Source organism: Lonchura striata, chromosome 15 (genome assembly GCF_046129695.1).
Source record: "Lonchura striata isolate bLonStr1 chromosome 15, bLonStr1.mat, whole genome shotgun sequence".
NCBI lineage: Eukaryota > Metazoa > Chordata > Aves > Passeriformes > Estrildidae > Lonchura > Lonchura striata.
The window spans coordinates 2,715,453-2,737,693 of record NC_134617.1 but is presented as its reverse complement, the minus strand read 5'-3'; the positions used below and the strand labels follow the sequence as shown (position 1 = coordinate 2,737,693).

General features: G+C 42.2%; 1 protein-coding gene across 2 annotated transcripts in view; it reads right to left on the bottom strand.

Moving 5' to 3' along the window:
• The window catches only part of CPEB4 (cytoplasmic polyadenylation element binding protein 4), a 37,914-nt gene extending 19,369 nt beyond the window's left edge, over positions 1–18,545 (bottom strand). For both annotated transcript variants that reach the window (XM_021532132.2, XM_021532133.2), the window contains exons 1-2: positions 15,886–18,545; positions 7,032–7,113 (exon numbers count right to left, since the gene is read on the bottom strand). In XM_021532132.2, the coding sequence (XP_021387807.1) occupies positions 7,032–7,113; positions 15,886–17,007 (1,204 nt within the window). In that variant the 5' untranslated portion in view covers positions 17,008–18,545. The remainder of the gene's footprint in view (positions 1–7,031; positions 7,114–15,885) is intronic.
• Positions 18,546–22,241: the final 3,696 nt, after the last annotated feature.

Sequence of the window (22,241 nt, the reverse complement as noted above, 5' to 3'; positions counted from 1 at the left end):
CAGGGGAAGGCGTCCCTGCCATGGCAGGGGTGAAATGGGATGAGTTTTAAGGTCCCTCCCAGCCCAAACCATTTCGTGGTTCTGTGATGAAGCACACTCAAGTCTCTGCAGTGGAACACTTCCCCATTTTTCATTTTTCCAGTGAAGAGCACAGCTAGGACACTCATTTCCCAGTAACATGTGACAAAATTAATTACACACTTCCCCATACCCAATCCAAATGGGAAGAGAAAATGAAAACTTTATTTGAAAAGAATTACCATTTTCCCTGCCTGGCTTCAAAAGTGCTGCACAGAACCAGGCACCAGCAGTATTTATATAAGTACGTATTTATTTAAGTATCCCCACATTCCATGCACAACATTTATCCTTTCCTCACACCCAATCTGAGTGCTGAGCTGGGATTCCTGCTAATGGGATTTCTGAGTAAAGCTGAAACCCCACTCCCTGCACCTCGTTTGACATGTGCCTGTCTGGAGGCAGCACATCACTGCTCCACTCACCTCCAGCTGTGACAGTCACATTCTCTGGACAGAAAATGTGAATATCACATCCAGCCATCAACACTGGAGTGGAAAAAACCTGCCCTCACAGCTGACCAATCTGCATTCCAACACACAAAGCATTAAGCCAACGATGGATAAATCTACTCTAAAATGTGTTCTCAAATTTGTCTCAGCAATAGTTGCTACCATTCTAGCTAATGCTGGATTAAAAGAAGTGGATGCTCAATACAAAAATTCTATATGCATCGTGATTCTTTCTTAAAGTAACTTAAATAATTGGTGCAAAATTCAGATTTTAGTCACTCTTGGGTATAAGCAATGACCCATGACTAAAGAAGTTATGACTTTCTTAAAAACAAATTTTTCCCTTTTACACTCCCACCTCAGCACTCATCTCCTTATTTTGGCTCAAAACTCAGCCTCTTTCTCATTACACCATTTCTTCTTTAACTCCAGTTTTAAGAAAAGCACTTCAGGCTGTTCTTCCTGCTTCTTTCATGCCATTTCAAGGCTCACAAACATGACAGCAGAGATCATGCAAAACGTGGCTAACAAAAGACTCAAACGATTCAACATCAAGGCAAAAAGTGAACAAAGTGAGCAAAAAGCAAAAAGACAGGTAGTTTGAGCAGTTTGGGCAGGGAGGCAGGAGAGTTCAGTGTCTTCTAAAACAAGGAACAGACACCACTCATGAAATACAGCTCCAAATTAAAGGCAGCTTTGAAGATGATCCAGAATGGTCAGAGATTATCAAAGCAAGAATTCAGAAAAGAAAAAAAAAAAAAAAAAACCAAACCTAAACCAAAATCTACTTGGTGAACAATGACATTAAACAAAGCAGAAGATTAAACACACTTCTAAAAAAAAAGGGATGGAATTAATTTCACGAGGCCACAAATATAAAAACGAAAGCAAGAAAACCTTAGAAAGGTTTTAATCAGATTAGCAAGGCTGCTGTCACGGCATTCAGAACGATTTTGTTGGCTGTACCACTTCTGAAGAGCAAATCAGCGAGTTAGACATGAAAATATTCAGCACTATTTCAATGTTTTGCTGTGTTTTAAAGAGCTCTGACTGCCACATCACTTACAGCACATGCATTCCAAGGAAATATCTTGTCTGAGAAGTATGAGAGGTATTTAATTTTCCACGCAGGCTCTGGAGATGGGACAGCATGGCAAGGGGCCTGGGAGAAATGACTGGACAGAAAAACACAGGTCTGCTCCAGTGAATTGCACAGGAATCCTGCCACTGATGCCCAAATTGGATTAAGATCAGAAAACCCTGGGATTTTTGTACTGCTCTGAGGTGGCAGCAACAGGAATTTCCTGGTCTCAAAGGGTGGTTCCATCAGTGCTAAATGGCTCCATTTTGGACAAAGCATAAATCAAGGTTGCCCACCTCCAAATCCTGCAGAGTTGTTTGATGATTGTTGCTATGTGCCTTGTCAAAGCCAGCACTTCTCTGACAGACAGGTATTATCAGAAAGGTTCAGCTGCTCAGTAATTCTTGTCTGGCCCCATCCCCTGACACCCCCTGGAGATATTTATAGGGATTAATGGGATCCCCTCTCAGTGTCCCCTTCTCCAGACTGACCAGGCCCAGCTCCTGAGTCTCTCCTCACTGGAGATCTTTCCTCCCTGTGTTCTACCTCAGGCCAATTCCCCTTTTTTTTTTTCCCAATTTTCATACATGATTTTTTTTCCTCCCAATCTGCTTTTACCTTTCTAATCCTCACCAAATCCAGCACCTCTTCTGAATAATTTCATTGAAGCCACAACCCCAAATATCCATTTAAATGACTGGAAGTTTATGAGGTAACGAGTGTAAAATCATACATTATGTATGGTTTGTATCCATTACTTCTGTGGCAGGTTCAAATCCAATCTGTGAATCTGATCTCAGTGTTGATTTATAGAAGATTTTAGTCCCTTCCTGTTGCCCAAGTGATTTCATTCTCTTACAAGATTGTTGGCTGTTTCTAAACAAAAGCTGTGATGAATCCCAAATATTGGAAAGGGAGGGAAAATTCAACAAACACTTCACTTAATTAAAAATTAAGATACTGAGTATTGCCCCAAAATTTTGAATATTACCTATTTTGGAAAGAAAGAAAGCCCTTGTTTGTTAATATTTTAGAATATAGAATAGCAAAAGCTGTAATACTTTAACCCACCTGAAATCAGTGGATTGCAACAGGAATGGGAACAGCTGATTTCAAATAAAATTCCCACAGAATTTCCCCCATCCCAGCTCCCTCAGCGTGGGCTGGAGTTCAGTGCTATTAGACCCAGTTCTGCAATATTTTGACATAGTAAAACAATTAATTTTCCTCTTAATTAATAGGCACTCGGGCCTGCAAATCCCATTAGCCCTTCCTGGCATAGGAGGTAAAATTCAGGAAGATCCTGAAAATGAAACATTCACACAGTAACTCATCAACAGTTTACAAAGAAAATGAAGGCAAACCTGAACAACCTGCAGCCTGAAAGGAAAGGTTTGTTCATTTTATTTGAAGCTGGATACATTAAAAAATTGCAAATAAGTAACCCTTAAGTTCTGGCCAAGGAGATAAACCCCAAAGTCTGAGGTGCAACCACCACAGCAGCTGTAAAAAACCTCAAAATTTAGTATTTTACATTTTAAAAGAGGTCAGATTTTGTCCTGTGCATATATAAAGGACCCTAAACTTCTCTAAAGAGAACTGGGACTGGTTCTCAGCAGGTTCTCATTAATATTCTGGATAACACAGAAACCCAAATATCCTATTCTACTCCATTAATAGAAATATGCTGCATAATCCATATGGCTTGAAAAAAAACCAACCAGTTCAGATTCTTATCCAATATTCAAAAAAGCTCTCAAAACTATTTGGATCCCTTTCATCAAAGAACATTTTATAAGGTTTACATATTTTTTTCAATTTTGCCATGTTTTTTCAGGTAAATATTAAGGGGCTGATGATTTAAAAATACAGCTTGGTCTCTCCACTTGCTCAGAGAAATCCTGAATGGGGCAACTTTGCAGCATTCTGACTTTTCAAAATTAAAATTTAGGGCTGCTGTTCAACTTTACTCCACTCCTCAACCCTTCCCTTTGGTGCAGAAGTGTGTTTAGTTTTTCAGACTGTGTCACAGTCACAGAATTCCTGCAGACACTGAGCTGTTCACACCCAGATTTTACAGGAGTGCTCTGCAGTGCTGGAAGCAGATGCACCTTGCATCATTTCCAGGCAATAACCTGATATTCTCAACTGAAATATTGTATATTTCAGTAGCAAACCAGTCATAAAGCATTTAAAGACATTTCAGTGTCACTTAACAAGGAAATATTTAGTCAATCTACTACTATTACAGTAATGCTCAAATTGCCATCTGGAAGACCCAGATTCAAAAATCAGGCTCTGGATCCCAGGCTCAGCTCAGGGAGGCCGAGTACATTGTAAAGAAGATGCAATTAAGTCTCCAGGGAAAGGCTTCTGCAGGCTGACATTGGCTGTGCAGCACGCAGCACACTCACTGGGCTGGATAAAAATAACATATTGAAATGGCAGCTGCTCAGCAAAGGAAGAGGATTTGAGCAGGGATAAAAATATACCTTAAAAGAAGGGGAGAAAATGGTAAAATGCCTACTCAAAGCATTAAAAGGTAATACAGAGTGTACTGATTCACTGTAAGAGTCACCTTTTAACCTCATACAGAAAACATTATTTATTTCATATGGCAAGACAACCTAAGAATAAAATTATTAGTGACCTAAACAAATCCCAGGCTAGCACAGCTTAATCACCTCAGTCACGAAGAACACACTATGCATGGACTTTGTTACATTTGGAAGAATGCCTACTTCTGATTTTATTACAGAATTCCCAGCCTGCTGCTCTGAACATATCATTTAAAGATGGAACTGATGTTCCAGAGACAGCAGGTTCCAAACTGTGACTGGTATCTATTATCATGCCTGTTCTCCCAGTTGTTTTGAAGGGGTATTTTACACAGTTCCTCTTTCTCTGGCAGTCCATGACAATATCAAAGGGGTGCTGTTAATGTTACACACTAAACTCATGCTGGGGCTGGATTAAACCTCTCACAAGATAGCAGTGAGACCTATTAGATCATCTGAATTATTTCCATGCCATTCTGAGCTTGCTCTCCACAGTGTGTTTTATTACTGTCTTGTCCAGGCTATTTTTAAAGTCTCAAACCCAGAAGCTTTTCCTTTCTGAGAGTATCCAACTTTAGTTCAAAGCACTGCATGCACTGATTAACCCATTTAAAATGCAAACTGAAAAACTTCTTCTGGAGCTGCTGATTTAAATGCAGGTGTTTGAAACAGCAAACAAGATTTGAGCTGACAGCCATAATTTGTCCTATTTAAAGATTTCTATATCCGAGGTTTAAATAAAGATGGGGCAAGAAAAGAGAAAAACATGAGGCAGGATCTGTGTTAGCAGATGGAAAATAAACACAAAGGGCTCGTGATCAGCAGCCCCACTCCAGGCCTGATGTGGAATGTTTTGTCCCAGCAGTTTACAGTTTTTTTCCAGCTGTATCAGTCGGTTTAACTAAAGGTATTTCCTCTCCTTGCAGACCCCACCCTACTCAGGGATGATCTCTGCAGTTACCAGGGCCCGGCGGATGCTGGGTTGAATAAAAATCCATTCCTTAAATACCCGACAGGAATTAAGTCACTGAGAGCTGTGCCAGAGCAGCACAGCCAAATTCAGGCACTGCACACTTCACTGGAAGCAAAGTTCATGTTCTTGCTGAGGAGACCCTTGAAAAATGAGGCTTCACAACAAAATATTTCATGGAGAGTCACTTAAATGTCTCATCTGGGCTGTGAGGCTCTTTCCTGTGCAGTTATATAACTGTTAACTGTGAAACAGAATAAATCACAAGGAATCTAAGCAATAATTCCAGCCCAGGACCTGACAGATATCCCTGGGTTTCAATCAGTGTGAGACAAGCACACAGAACTTTGAAGAAGCCACAGATGACTTTGTAGAGGGGATTAACACTCAGGCTGAAGCAGGAATTAATGCGTGTCAGAACTATTTGTATTCCTTGCTGACATACTTATTCCATCACTCTTAAAACATGCTAAGCACTCAAAAATAAATATTTCAACTGCAAAGAACCTTTTCAAAGCATTTAAACTAAACATCAAGCTACTTTCAGAAGTACCCTTGCTTAGCAGCTGCCCATAAATACATAGGAAGCTGAGTTTGTTAAACTCAGATTTAAAGGGAGATTTTATTTGTCCCATGGCCATGTCACCTGGGGCCAGATTTCAGAGCTGTAACCTGGTTTGGGAATGCCTGGCAGCTGGAGAGAAGGTTTGGGGGCAAATCCCAGGTGCCCAGTCAAGGAAGAGCACCTCACTCTTGGCTCCATATGCAATTCTGGGGCCATAGGATGTTACCAGACAGAACATAAACCAAATAAAAGCTGTTAATACTTGGCATTAATAAAAACCTGGTCCCCTTTGCATAAGGAGGGAAGGTATTTTGGGGTTTTAATTCACTTGGCATCAGTTTTATCCACATCAGGCTCTCCCTGTTATTTCAACAGGGAAGTATTTTGTGGTGTTTCTCACCACACTGAATTTCTGCACAGCTCTGGGGATGGGAAACTCGAGTTGCATTTCCCGACCACAGAGAAGGCAACAAACACAAGTTCTTGCCAGTTTATCAAAGGCTGCTCTTCTGAGCAAGAATCACTATTACAACAAGTCAGATTTCATTACCACCACAAGCCTTGATATCAAAAGGAATTTACTTGCAGAAACCACAAGTGCAGGTTTGTTTTTTTTTAGTGGTCTCATGACTGGTAACAAAAGTGAGTGGTTAGATAAGGAGTGTGTGTGAGAATTTGACTACTCCACTCATACATGTAACCACTGAACTGCAATGGATTACTCATCCTACAGGACATGAAACTACAGCTCTGAATTGTTGACCATAAGCAGTTTTTATTCAGAGAAAATGATGTGCAGACAATACTTTGAATACTTTGTAAGCTGAGGTATTTCCAAAGCACAACTACCTTTGCCAAAAAAACAAAAGGAAAAAAAGTGATAAATCCCAAATGCAAGTCACTTCAATTTTCCTCTTCCTCTCCCAATGGTTCCAAAAAGGTAAAAAAAGATGAAATTCTTTTTTGCTCAAAAGAACATGAATAAACCTTATTCTTTCCAAGACAGAAAAAAACTATGACTTCATCAAGAAAACCCCATTAGGCAAAAAATTACTTCTTGCTGATCTGAAAAAGATTCCTGCAGTTGATCAAAACCCCTGGGAAAAACCACAACAGGTCAGCCTGTGTTTGTGTTCTGCACTGCTCTGGACCAGGACAGACACCCTGAGTGCTCCTGTGCTGAAACAGCTTCATTCACACATCCAAAAAAAGCCATCAGGTGCACAAGGGAAATTCACTTTTCCTACCCAAAACTGGAGCCTCTTATTTTCAGTAAACCCGTCTCCCCAGTTATTTGCTGCAGGAAATAGTCTGTGTCTAAATTTACCTTTCAGTGAATCATTTTCAGCCCTCATTATGTCAATTAGGGAGTTCTCCAGTGAGTGCATGTCAAAAGTCCTCGTGCGATCCTGCAAGAAAACACAAACAGAGCCAGTGTTAAACACGAGCACCTGAAACACAAAAACTTCCAATTTCTTCTACATAACCACAGCAGAATTAAGCAAAAACCATACACCAAAGGATAGAGGAATATTAAAAAAATTTCCTCTGATATAGGAATATAAAAAAATTACAATATTATTAAATATAAATCTGATCTATAATAATCTAATAATAACCAATTTCTCCTTCCTATTAACCAAAGCCATCATTTTACACATGCCCAGGTCAGACTTTCTCAACCAAACAATCAATTCCACATCATACAAATCTGATGTTATACAAGCAAAACACAACATAAAATACCCTGGCACTGCTTTAATTGGCAAATTCCGAATAACTGAAATTTCTTGCAATCTCTGAAATCTTTACAATATCATAAAAGGTCCCAAAAGGAGGAAAAAAAAAATCACTCTAATTCCCATTATTATTCACATATCCATGCTTTCTGTGTATTTATACATTTGGACTTGGATATAATTTTATATAATTACATTAATCCACCCTGATTTTAATTTTTTTTTCTGTCCAAGAAGCTCTCTACCATCACCTTTAAAGATTTTATTTCATTCCTGTTCTAAGGAATCCCCTCTGAACTGAGCTCAAGCATTGGGAAGTCTCTGTTCAAACAAGAAATAGAAATTTTGGACATTTTTGCTCTTGACTCCTTCTCCACAATTCTTGTTATTCCAGCACTCAGTGTGTTTTTTGTCCCTAACACTGGCTGTGAAGCTGAAATTTCTCCAAAGCACACAGATCCAGCTTGGAATATTTTTAAAGGCAGTGGTGAGTTATAAAGTGCTTTCTTTCAGTGCTGAAGCAGCAGAGATTTGTGTTGCAAGGGCCATTCCTGATTTCACTGATCCCTCATTCTGGACTTTAAATACCCCAAACTATTCCAAGAGCAGGAACTCACCAGCTCCTGATCCATTTCCAAGTTGTAAATTACATTCTGATCACTAAAAAATACCATTTTTCAATCGAATTTCCTGGTATTTTTCCTCTCTTCAGAACAGTTTATTGCTGAGACAGAACAGGCCACGTATTCCAACCCGGATGTGCTGTGTCTCAAATAGCATTAAAAAGGCCAGAGTTTGGAACCAGTTCCTTTATTAAGTCTAGCAAATATCAAATTTGCTATAAAAAGCACAGCACTGCCCTGTCTCCCCACAGGATTGATTTCCCTGGTCATTTCTATTACAAGATAATTGAGGCACCTTAGAGAAAATATCAGGAGCATTTCAAATCTTAAATTCAGTGCTTTTCTTTCATAGATTTCCTACAGTTTTCTGTTTTTATAGATTTCCTACAGTTTTCCTACAGTTTTTTCTGCCTGTCCTAGCAGATTTAATTTATTGGTTGGGTTTAAACATTGCTACTTCTTATCTATTTCAAACTCTAGTTACATTAAAATCCCTTAGCAGGAGTGAGTACAAGATTTTGGATCCATTAGGATCCAACAGTTGAGTAACTCACAAATGGATATTAGAAGGCAACCTCTGCATTTCCAGCAGTCCTCACAAAATGACAAAAATAACCTAAAACACAGGTGGGAGCATTTACTGAAAACCTGATGTCCCTCAGCAGCTTCTCCTTCCTGAATTCTTGTGTTCACCTCAAGCCCACCCCATGAACAGCTACAAAACTCGAATTTCACAAAGTGCAGAACCTCAGTAACTCCAAAGCTTTGTGGAATTGTGGCACTTCACATTTCAGTTGTCTGAGAGACACAGAGGCAGTGACCCAGGCCAAGTAATTCCCACTTTATTGTGCTGAGCACCTGAGCCTGAAGCAAGTCTCCTCTCTAAAATATCTGGGTTATGTTGGCTGAGCTGGAGTAACAAAGGGTTTGCTGCAATGCTCATGTTTAATACAGACAACAGAGAATTTAAACATTTGAAGGGAAAAAATGGAATTGAACTGGCTGGTTCACAAGGAAGTGCATTCTCCAATGGAAGCTTTTGGTGCTGAGGAATTTATTTTCCTTTCCAAGTGAACCCACAAGCTGTCCCTTTTCCAGGGTGAGGTCCATAAGCTGCAAATCACACTGCAAGCACTTTAAAACACAACCCTGCACAGTGATACAACACATTAACTGGTGATATTCCCACCCAGAAAAAGCAGGAATGGCTAAAACTTGGGATGGATAAGGAAGGCACTGTACATCTACCCAGTGAAGATGTCAGGCCTAAATAAATAAAGTCCAGCCAAGGTGCCAAGCTCAGCTGGGTCACAGGTTGCTTATTGTTAAAAAGAAAAAAAAAAATTCATTTAGTTGATTATTTGCCCTGACAGGTTGCATATTACTAGAGAAAATCACCATTGATAGTTTTGAGAATTTTTATACAAATTAAAGTTTTTTTTTATAGTCAAATGTCTTTGAGAACAGCAGCACAGATTTCGTCAGTCTTATCCTGCAAGGCATTTTATCAGAACCATATCTGAAATATATCCATTTATTATGCATCTACAGAAAAAATAATGGCTGGTGAAGGTTAGTGGGAGTGGCCAAACCCCTGAAGAAATGCATAACCCTGCATTTCATCCCAAAGCTCTAATCCAAAAATAGCTCTAATCTAAATAATAGCTAATCCTTCTAATAGCTCCAATAATTCACCCAAAAATAGCTCTAATAATCAAGATATTGACCACAAACCAGTAGCTAAATGTGAGCTTTTCTCAGATACATAATACTTATAAAGCAATAACTTAGGAAAAAAAATGTTTTCTTTAAAAGATTTCATGTAGGGAGAATTAATAACAACATGGTGATGGCTTTAATGTCATAATTCACAAAGTTACAGTGCTTTGGAGCAGGATTGCTACTTTACACTTATTTATTGATGAAGAAAATATACAGGGGTAATGACTATCCTGGACTAAAGCAGAGTATGTACAATTCAGTAACAAAATGTGGCGACCACAGCCTGATATTATTTACCTGGGTTCCAACAGAATTTGGCTTTACACAAGTTTGTTTAGGACATCTAAAAAGCTTCTTTATCAGAGGGCTCAAAGGCTACACACTTTTACCCTTGGGAAATAGAACTGAAGCAGAAACACACCAGGTAAACACAAAGCCACAATAAAAAAATCAAAAAAAAGAAAACCCAAACAAACAAAACACAAGCCAAATTAAACAAACTAAAGCCACAAAACAACCAAAAAGAAAGAAATCAATGTGCAGTCTTAATACATGACTATATACATGACTATGTTTAAATTTTAAGCCAACATTTCAGAAGACATTTATTAAACATAATTTGGAATAAGCAGTGCTGTTTGCACAATGTACAAGAGATGACAGCCTGCAGATCTGGTGAAAAATCAGTTATTGAGCCTGTAAATGTCTATAATAACCAACAAACCACATCTGGAATCTACAAAAAAATTAAATTCTAATCCTTATTCCAACTTTATTTTTCATCTCTATTTATATTTCATCCCTAAAAGAAAGTCACTTGGTGCATAACATGTGTGATATATACTGGGTTATCCTCCCATGCAAAAGAAATTCCACAGGAATTTTTCCTGCACAGGAAGATGTACTTTGAATTTGAAGATCCCACACATTAATTCTCCTGCACATCAGAAAAATGCACACTTAATTTAACTATTAACTCTTTATAGAGTCACTATATTTAGTCTGCACCCACAGCATTACCATCACCTGAATAATTAAGATGCCAGAACCTGAGAGCACTTCCCAGGATGGGCCTCCCAGTGGTAAATCCCAAACTGCACCAAAAAATCAACTTGCTGGTAGCTAAGGCTGGGCCTGATATTTTAAACTAAGGTTGATCTGAATTCCAAGGCATCAAGAATAATGCAAAAGATGTCATTGCATCAAGCAATTTATTGATAAGCATTTATGGAGTAAGTGTAGTTGTAAAAGTGGGGCTTGTTTTAGACATTTACATCTTTGTCAAACCAGAACATTTGTGCAAATCAAAAACCTCACAGCTATATTTGTACCTTAATTACAGCAGGAGAAGCCTTTCTGTTCCCATTTCCCACAACTCCAAAGCCACATATCTCAAGCACAGGGGAGCGAGTATCACCATATTTATCATCATAAATACAAGTTCCACACTTCTCTTTCAATTGCAACACAAATTTGGACTGGATTTTCCTTCTGGGGAAGCTTCTCCTCCTTCCCAGCACCCTGCAAATTCCAGCTCCCAGTCCAGTATCCAGTGAATTAAAGGCTTTGAGTAAACAGGTTTTTCCTGAAAGGATGTTGCTGTATTCTGCCCAGGTCATCTTTTATAGCTTCACCAGGGAACAATAAGAGTGAGCTGGAAAAATGAAGTGGCACAAAACACAAATTTTAGTCCAACTTGAATTTCTTAAGTGTTAGAAATGACAAATCTTTACTGGAAATGTTGGTAACATGTGTGTTTCTATTTTAGCTGCACATTAGTTTATCATGTATCTTCCAGAACGATTTTCCACAATATCTTGCATTCTCACTCCTTGTTGGGCTGCTAAGTATGCAACTTTCAAAGCAAAATGCTTAATAAGAGTACTCCTTTTAATCTTAGGAAAAAGACAAACATAATTCAAATAGCTTCTTAACAAAAGCTCTCTTTAAACAGAAACCCTGAGGTCAAAAACACACAGGAGGGCCAAAGCCCGAGTATGAACGTCAGTAGTAAGTTTATAAAACAAGAACAGTGTTAACTTCCACAGCACTTAACTTCTGTATGTCATACCACATTAGAGTGCTGCTAATCCCACAGATCAGTAGCTGTGGGGAGCAGCACACAAAACACTAATTACTGCACAGCTGATGGAGTTACACAAAAATAGGGGAACGGGTTTAAAAACCCAGCTTCAAGGATTTGCTCTGTTTTCAAACGATACCTTGAAATTATTTGGAATAATTGCTGTTGCTAGAATAAAAAAGTAAATTCTGCAAAACAAATAAGCTCTTTTTGTGCAGCCAGTCATAGTGAGTTATGAAAAGGTTCCTCAAACCTAAATATTAACATGAAGAGGAGCAGTAAAGAAATTTATTTGCAAGATCCCTTAAGAGGAAAGTTTGGCAAATGCATTCAAGAGGTTATTTTTTTTTTTAACTCCAGCTCCCTGTGAATTTGTTTAATGCACTTATTAAATCAGGCCATTTCTATGGGCAAACAAATGCTGACGTAGAGGTCGGAATTCAAACACGTTTTGTAATCACGAATGTGTTTTCTCAAACATTCCATATCTGCCTGGGGGAAGAGCAAGTCTCCCTGGCACAGGCCTGGCTGGATTTGGAAGGGGTTATATACCTGGAAACCAGCCACTGGGGAAGAAAGGAAAAAACATTTTGAACAAGTGGATACAATGAACTGCTCTCATGCACAAAATTCTTTGAAATGGGCAGTTATTTTCGAACCTGATTCCAGGAAGAAACACAAATTCTTTTTAAGCATTTTTACAGAAAGCTGAGCACTATTGCTTCACTTGCTTGTGCCTTCAGAGAGCCATTTAAAAAAACATCATCACGCACTGAAGATGAGATCTGGAAAGCTGGAAATGCCTATCAAAGCAAGATTTATGCATTGCATAACAGGCAGGATGTTCCACTCAGGAGGAAGTGCAAGTACACAGCCAAAGGAAAGCCAAAACAATCTTGAAGGCAGCGCTGCCGTGAAACACAATTACTGAGCACCAAGTTTGTCAGTGCTGCTGGGAGAGAAGGTCAAGGAATTATTCTTAAAAATCACTAACTTGGTAGGGTGCCACAGTCACACTCAAAGCATTTTCATATATTAATTCTCATAGAAGGTTGTGAGAGCCAAAAGACTCTTGCTTTTTGCTTTTTAATTTGAATTCAGGAACCACTTTTTCATTTGGAGACCATTTCCTTTTCAAACGAACACACAAAGAACAATGGCTTTTCTCTTTTCAAAAGATCTTTGAAGGGGGCAGCCTGCCCAGTGGCTAAAGCACAACATCAAAACTTAATTTCATTAACAGATCTGGTTAAGTCTTCTCTGACCTTGCTGCCAGTTCCATCCCTGTAAGAGGTTCCTACAGGCACTGTCATTTGGGAATTGCAGGAGACAGGATTCCAAATGGAAAACACTTAGAGCACAGAGCACAGGGTTTGCATGCAGCTCTCAGTGCCAAGGCAAGGCATCATCAAATTGCAAGGTTATCAAACTGATCACCGCAGTATTTTCCTTTCATCTGCACCATTTGGAGCACCCATTTCATCCCATGGGCAGGGATGTTTGAAGGAAGCAGGAGTTCACATCAGTGGCTTATAGGGAAATTATGGGATCCCATCCTTTCCAAAGAGGAAAAGTCTTACTTGTGGTCACCCCAAGATTTCCATCAAAACACAGCCAGAATCCTGTGTGCCACCAGGCTTTGGAATAATACAACCTCTGAGGAAAAGTAAAAAAAGCGATCCCCAAATATTTGCAATTGCTGGTTTACACTTTGCTTTCTAAAGAAACTCATTTTCACTAGATTGCAGCATCACTTGTTAATGATTTAAGCAGCAAAACATAAATATTAAATGAAAGGGATTGTTGTATCAAATTACTCCATTATGTTGCTGCAGCAAAGACAGCTTTCAATTATTTCCTAAACAGGAATCTAAGAAGATTCCAGTAACAAAATAGCTTTGTCCAGTTCATGATTGCATCAGCAAGGATACTTCAGGGGCAGAGAGAGAGAGAGAAAGAGAGAGCGAGCAAGAGAGAGAGAGCTAAGATGCATGAACACAAATATGTAATAAGCAAAAATTCTGTTTTGAGTCAGGAATAGAATCAGCATAGTCAAGAAAAAAAATAAAAAGACATCAAAGGTCAAATTTTACATCATCTGTTTCCAGTGATTCAAAAATTCACAGTGCTTTCAACACTCAGCTGAAGTGACCAAAGGAGCTAAAGATTTTACACAAAAGAAAGAAAAAGTTGTAATAAGTGGTTGTCCAAGATGGCTTCAAAATTAATCAGCATCTTTCTAGGGCTGCAGTGCTGAAGTCCTGCTCCGCTGCTCTGCCCTTTTCCTCACTGAAGTGATAGTAACAGACTGGAGAGCACTTCCCTCCACACTTTCCTTTTCTTGGCATGAAGGACTGTCAGACTTGGTCTTGACATGTACAGCTCCATCAGGGTGTTTATGTAAACAGACACCAACATGCTACACCAAAGTGATTTCTTTACCATGATCAAACTTCGTATGTCTGCTATTCTGTGTCTGGAACACCATCCAGAAGTCAAGGTTGACTTTGCCAGTTCCCTGAAATTTCCTTGATGCCAATCCAAGCACATTGCTCTGCCTGTGTATATATTTGGGGCTTACACAGCAGCAAGGACACACTTGATCTCATTCTGTCACTCTCAACATCAGCTACGTGTCAGGGTACAGAGTGAATCAAAACGTGAGCCAAGGCTCGCTGCAGTGAGGCTGAAAAAAGACCAGCTCCAGCTGGGTCCCTTTTTCTAATGGTTTCACTGGATAAATTTGGTATGCTGGACATGGCTTCATCATATTCATTATAAATCCTGACATTAAAATCAATTATTACTCTGCTTTCTAAATTTAGAAGGGTTCTACTTGATACTGAACCAGTCAGTAGCACTGCAGTAGGAAAAAAAGGCTCAAAGGAAAGTTATTGCCAGCAGCTGCTGTGCTGTCAGCAGGGCCTGCACACCACCAAAAATCTGCAGTCTGCAAAGAACCCAACTCTCCCCACATCCACAAAGTCACTGTTACATGTATTTCTGGTTTTTTACATCATGAGACACATTGCACAGTTTGTATCTTTGAAATTGTATTTAAGTAGGTCACCCCCGTTCTTGCAGCATGGCAAGAAATACTGCAATCACGTTGAGAATTTTACTTTTGCCCTCATTTGAAGAGCTTGAAAAACAACCCTGGAAATGTAAAAGAACTCTTGGGTCTTTTAATTCACCCTAAAGGAGTTTACAAAAGGCACACACACACATAAAAGCTGGGTTTAACTGGTGGTCAGATGAAAAGAAGGGGACTTCTCGTTTAATTCCTGCTGCAAATTAGGTTCAACATTATACAGTTCTTTTCAAATTCATAACAAGTCAGCCCAGAAGGAGAGGCTGAGCTGCCAGACAACCTGCCTCCTGCCAGGAGAAGGCCACAGCAAAACACAGGAGACCACCAACTGATCTCATCCACATCTATTTTTAGTGCTGATTTAATGGCCTGTAACCAAAATTTGCTGCCATTCCTGAGGAGAGCAAACTGCACTGATTAGCATTATTTGTAAAAAGCAAAGTTTCCCCCAAAAACGCTACAAAAATTATGTTGCACTGCAAGCCCATGTGATACTGTAAAACCAAATAAAATCACTCCATACTTTTTCTCAGATGTGGTACACTGCTGAATGCCTTCAAAGGCCTCAGATCTCTCATACTCCACCAGGCACTTTTTTTTCCTTTTTCCTCTTTGTTGAAATACTTGTCAGTGAATTTCTCCATTGGCTATTCCTGTCTGTGTGTAAGTATTAAGCTGAAGCAAAGTGGCCAATACAGATGGCTGGTGCGCAATAGATATTTATGACCATCACTGTTAAAAAAAAAACCCCATGAATCACAGCTTGGAGGATCATTCCCACTATGACATTTTGAGTTAGCCATATGGTTTTTTTCAGTTGCAAGCACAGAAATCCCACAACCAGGGCATATTAATGCTCTTTAGAGAGGTTTTTTTTTGTTGTGTTTTTTTTTTTTCTTATGGATACAACAGAGTGCGCTCACCTGAAAAGGAAAAATGTTGTCAGCTCTGTTCAAGCTGTCATCCATCCAGGATTTGGGAGCGAAGGCCGAGCTGGGTCGTGCATACTTCTGCAGCTGGATATGATTACTTGCAAAATTCTTCTTTAAGGGCGAGATGGAGTTCAAGGGGGTGATCCCTCCGTTCAGTCCCCGGCGGTGGTCTCGGCCCTGGGACCCTCCCCAGCCGCCGTATCCGCCGCCGCCGGGGCTCCAGGAGGACGGGGTGGGCGAGGGGCTTTGGTAGCTGCTCCACGGAGAAGGTGGCTTGTTAAGATTGTTGGCCAAATGAGGCAACTGATTAAAAGCAGCATTTCTGTGTGTGAATGGAGGTGGGTGAGGACTTGCAGGAGACCTCCTCTGTTGCTGATGCTGATTGTGATGATGCTGGAAATGGGGGTGATGAGGGTGGTGCTGAGAGAGGGGTCCGATCTGGGGGGAAAAGCTACCACCAAAGCCAGGGCTGACGTGATGTGGGAAATTCTGAAACAGCAGAGCACCATTATTAGCTGAGGCAGTAGGGACCCCTCCCTGGTGGAAAAAACTTGCATCTTCATTGATTATTGTAGAAGAAGAAGGAGCAATAGCTGCAGACCAGTTACTAAAACCAGTCAGAGAAGATGCGGTGGATGTCAAGGGCTGTGTCGAAGTACCGAGCCCCGAAGCCTCTTGGTAATCAAATCCTGTTAAAACCGGCGATTCTAGTCTTATTTTCTCCTTTCCATTGCCATTCTCTGAAGAATTATCACCCTGGTTCTCTTCGGTTTTAGTTTTCTCGGGTTCAGAGAGCATGCCTGCTTCCTGACTTTGACCAGGGGAAAGCTGCTGTTTTTCTAGGGACTCCTGCTTTTCCTGTTGCTGAGTTTTAGATTTTTCTGACCCCAGAATCTCATCCTGAATGTTATGGGCAGCTGGAGCAGGAAAGAGCCAAGCTGACCCAGCACTACTGCCATTGGCAGCTGTGTTATTATTTATAAAAGCAGCAGGGCTGGGGGTTGCATTTTGATGATGGTGTGGAGGCTGCAGATGTGGATGAAATCTGACTGGAAAAGCTGACTTATTTCCAGTGTTGTTTTGCACTAACACTCCAAACCCGTAATCCCCCATTTATTATATTTAGGGTTTGAATCCTCCCTGTAAGAACAAGTTGATGTTTAGTGTTTAGCTTGTCCTCTTGTGAGGCAAGATTAGCAAGTATCCTGGTTTTCACTAGATATTCCAGTGTCTCCCTCCACGCTATTTATTTCAGATTTGGATAAAGATGTTTGCTTTTTATTTGTTTTTTCTTTTTGCAAAAGATAGATCTCTTCAACTATTTCAATGTGTCAATTTGTGTCCGTTTCCTTCCTTTGGCCAGGAGGAAGGGAAAAATAAATCTTTGGTTCACAAAATAAGAGGTTTCCTTTTTCTAAAGGAAATGCACAGCAATGAGAGGATAAGCTTCTGGGAAATAAGGATAAAGAGATTCTAACTATCCTGTTTTTTTCCTCCTCAGCAGCCTTGACTCGCCCATAAATGAGTTAAGAGGGAAGAAAAAAAATACAATGACGTCTGGTCCCTCAACCCCTTGGCAGCAAAAAATAGATTTAAATCTGGAATAATTTAATACATCTCTATAATCTAATATATATTTGTGTCCTGTTCAAAAAGAGTCTTTGCTGTGGACAAGGGAAAAATTTACCTCAGGATCTCAGCATTCAGAAAGGTGAAATGGGGGAGTGAGTTGCAGAAGAGGCTTTATCCCGTGCTGCTGGGTTTAACCTATTATATTTAGCAATAATATACACCGTGTGTGTGTGCGTGTGTGGTTGTTTAAAGGGGTGAGATCTTATCTCAGGAAATCAGTATTCTCTGTGTGTTGGGTGGGGAGTGAGTTGTGCAGGAGAAGGGTGGATTCTTGATGCTGCTCCTTCTGGGCTGGGTTTCTGAGCTCGCCAGACTCGCTTCTTATTTATGATCCAATATCTGCGTGTCCTTCATATGAGTCCTGACTGTCCGAGGAGGAAGGTTTTCATCTCAGAAAATCAGCGTTCGGGAAAGGGAAGGGAGGGGACAGCGAGTTGTGCAGGAGGAAGGGGAAGGAGGTTTTTTCTCGCTCTCCGCTGCCGGGAGGGTGTTTTCGCGGTGCGGGGCTCGCCTCCTTCCCCGGGAATCGCGGCTCCCGCAGCCCCAGCGAGCCCGCGGAACGCGCTCCCTGCTCAGGCGCTCGGCATCCAGCGGGGCCGGGCTGTGGGTGCCCCGCGCGTCCCCCGCCCTCGCTCGAGCCGGGCAAGGCAGGAGCGGTTTTACCTCAGCAGCGCAGCAGCCTCCGGCTCGGAGGGGAAGGCGCGGCCGGCCGGGCTCCTCTCTCCCCCATGGAAGGTGTCGAGGCGGCTCTCCCGGCGGGCTCGGGGCAGGCTCTGTCTCGGGGCGCAGCGCTCGGAGCTCGGGCGGCGGCGGCTCGGGGCGCTCCCTGCCCTGCGGCGGCTCGGCTGGGCTGCGGCCGGGCCGTGCCCCTCATGTACCGGCCGCACCGGGGGGATCTCCGCGGGCTCGATGCTGCGGGGAGCTGGAAGGACGAGCCGATCGACAGCTTTCGGTCCCCGGCGCGCAGCCCCCGCTGCTGCCGCCGCTGCCGCCGCCTCGTTTTGCGTCTTTTTTTTTTTTTTTTTTCCGTGTGGCTTTTTTTTTTCTGCCGCCTTCCCCGCCCCCCACCCCCCCGGCGGCCGCCGCAGCCGGTGCCTCCTCGCCGGTCCCCGCGCGGCCGCTGCCCAGCCCGTGCCGCCCGGACCGAGCGGCCGCACCAAATGACAACCAGCTGGCGGGGGCCGCGCGGCGCTTCCGGGGCGGTGGCGGCCGCGCCCCCGGCCCGCCCCCGCCACCGGCTGCGGCTCCGCCCGGCGCCGCGCCGCCATCTTTGGTGCGGGCAGGGACTCCCCCGGTCGGGGCGGCCACCCCGGGGATGGGCGCGCGGCGCCGCCATCTTAGGTGTGGGCGGGAGGTCAGGCGGATGCGGGCGGCGCCGCCATCTTGGAGTGAGGAGCGCGGCGCCCGCCATGTTTGTGCAGGGCAGGGCGGCAGCTGTCAGTGTCAGCGCCCGGTGCCACGGGCAGCGGCCGCGCTCCGCAGCGACTTAAAGAGCTTCTCATTGCACCCCCTGCCATGGCGGGGACACCTAACCCTGTCCCGGCGTGCTCCAAGCACCGTCCAACCCGGCCTTGGATGCTTCAGGGATGGGGCAGCCGCAGCTGCTCTGGGCACCCTGTGTCAGGGCATCACCACTCTCACAGAGAATAATTTCATCCATACGTACGACCTGTTATAAATGAGAATTTATTCAGCCAGATTAAAAATAAAAAATAATTTTATTAGCGGTCAAATTCTATCTAGCCAGCCACAAGGAAAGGACAGAGCCGAGCCCGGGGTCGGCCCTGGGTGTGCAACAAGGAGTCAGCCTCAGCAGAGGTTTTCCCTGTGCCCACACACCTCTATCCTGGCCCAGGCGGTTTTTATAGGGAAAATTCCGCCTGAGGCCAAGATTTCAGCAATCAGTCTTTTCTTCTATTCAGAGTCCATACGTTGATAAGAGTTTCTTTTTTGGTGATGAGGAGAAATAATTCAATGTCTGGGTAGGAGAATTCCTGATGAGATTTTACAGGAAGGCTGCATTCACATGGATCTGTGTGAGGATTTCCATGATATCCATCTTGGGCCATTTATGCAATGATCAGCACCCGATGGTCAACACCTGGAGCCCAGACATGGCCCATCTCCTGGCCGAGCCTTTTACTTTTAAATCAGTTTCCAATATACACCCAGTCTCGCCTGCAAGGGAGGGAGAACTAATACAACGGGCATAATCTAACAAGTATTACATATTTCATACAAGGAATGGCGCGAATTATATTTACTACACATAACAAACCTAAGTAGCCCAAGAGCAAGCATCAAAAAGTCTGTCTACTACACATCTGGTTTATAGGGATAAATTTTGGGGATGGGCGCTAGTTTTGCGCACTGACAGATTACGGTGTGCAAATGAAAAGATAGTTCAAAAATTAATATCAAAATATAGTGACATTAAAATAACTCTATGTAGGTACACCATTTGAAAAGTCAAGTTGAAAAAGAAATACTCAGAGAAATTTCCTCAAAAGTTTTCTTTTAGTAGAGGGCTGTCCTCTTATTTGCTCCAAGACTCCTTCTCAGACCCATGACTGTCATTTGGATAATACTTTTACCAAACCAGGTAATTCTCAACAATTTTATTAAATAAAACCTTTTCTTCACAATCACAGACACTTTGTTCCTATATGTGAAAAAGGCCTTGTTTACATGTGGTGAAAACATCATTGTGAAAATGTAATGACTGAGTTATAATTTCCCCTTTTGTTTACTGTCTGCAACGTCTATGAGCTCATCTGATACTAAGCATTATTTTCCTCTGCATTTTTCTAGTCATAATGTTGTTACCATCATCTTACAGCTTAGGGTTAACAAGCACTTCTGTCCTGGACCTGACTCCAGCAGCAGATTGCTGTTCCACAAATAGTTTGGGAAAGACTGAGTATATGTCCTTAATTTAATTTCAGGCACACCCTTGCAGTGCATTAGGGTAGACGCAGATGGACTGGAGTGATACGACCAGAATTTCTAAAATCTAACTTTAATCACTTTGCCTGACAAATATCATTTGCTCAAACCATGGGAGGTTCCTCAAGGGCCAGTGCTGGGATGGTTCAGCTGCCCAGCAGGATTAGTGACTGTTTATTCAACCTCTTTGACCAAAAATGCCTGACCAATATGCAGGGATTGCAGGCATAATTTACCAAGAAGAATAAATTACTGAAGAAAGTCAGGGTTGTATATAAATAAGTGGATTTAACCACATGTGAGGAAATTCTCACTTTGGTGGCTGGATGATGTACAGAGTCTCAAAGAATACAGAGGACAACAGCGTCACAGAATCACAGATGGTTTGTGTTGGAAGAGACCTTAAAGATTATCCAGTTCCAACCCCTCCCATGGCAGGGACACCTTCCACTAGACCAGCTTGCTCCAGTGTTTTAAATCACTCAAGCTGTAAGCTCAAATCCCTGTAGAGTCAAATTAACCCCTTTACCACACTGGTTTTGCCATAGCTTATGCCATGACCTAACTTTTGGGTGAAATTTGAAACATAAGATTCAAATAATTAGAAAACCTTCACCACAACAGAAAGCAGTCAAGACTTTTTAAATGAGAAGGAAATGGGAGAATTCTCTCAGTAGCATTTGCTCACACACAGTGGTGAGATCCATGCTCAGATTTGCTGCCACATCCGCCAAATTGGTCCCTGCAGCTCGGTCCTGATGTGTCCAACACTTTTCACCTGAAAGAGGTTTCAGTCTGGATGACACTTGAAGTACTTTAAGTCATCATGGTACCTTTTGCTAATCACCATCAGCATCTAATGGATTCATTTCTGGAAGCACTTTAACTCTTCTGGGTTCCTTGGAGGAGAGAATTCCTCTGGCCACTCCAGCTGCCATCATTAGGCAGCTTTAGCTGACGACTGCCAGTGGCTCTGTGCTCTACCCAGGCTCCCCCCAGCATCAATCTTCAGGATCACAAACCCCTTAACAGCCTCTTCACTGCGAGACTAAACCCCAAGTGGGAACATATTGCTCTCCTCTGAGGATTAGGTTTCTTAGCCTGTTTTTATTCTGCCACTCTCGCTGTGAATGTCACATAATAAATGCTTGACTGTGACTCAGGTCACAGGAAAAACCGAGTGTGGCTGAACTGGTGTAGAGAAATCCATGTGCTTGCTTTTGCTTAGTCAGAAACAATCACAGAATTCACAGAATAACCAGGTTGGAAGAGACTTTCAAGAGCATCAAGTTGAGGTGTTCAACCCAGCCCCAACACCTCAACTTAAACCCTGGCACCACATCCAGTCTGATTTTAAACACATCCAGGGATGGTGACTCCACCACCTCCCTGGGTCAGCCATTCCAGAACTTTATCACTCTTTCTGTAAAAAACTTTTCCCTAATATCCAACCTGTATTTCCCTTTGTGCATCTTGAGGCTGTCAGTGCCTGGAGACAGAGTCCAACCCCACCTGAGCACAGCCACCTTTCAGGGAGCTGTGGAGAGTGATAAGGTCACCCTGAGGTCTGTGGTTTGCTCAGCCTTTCAGTGCCCCACACCCAGTGAAACACAGCACAGGGGAACATCTTCTGTTTTGTCAGGTGTGCTCAAAAGGCCGTGTGCCTCACAAGAGGTGGAATTTCTAATGATAATTTAGTAGGTTAAGCTCACAGATAAACTGAAGCTGAAAGCAAGTGGGATCCCCAGGAAGCAGCTCTGCAGCTCAGT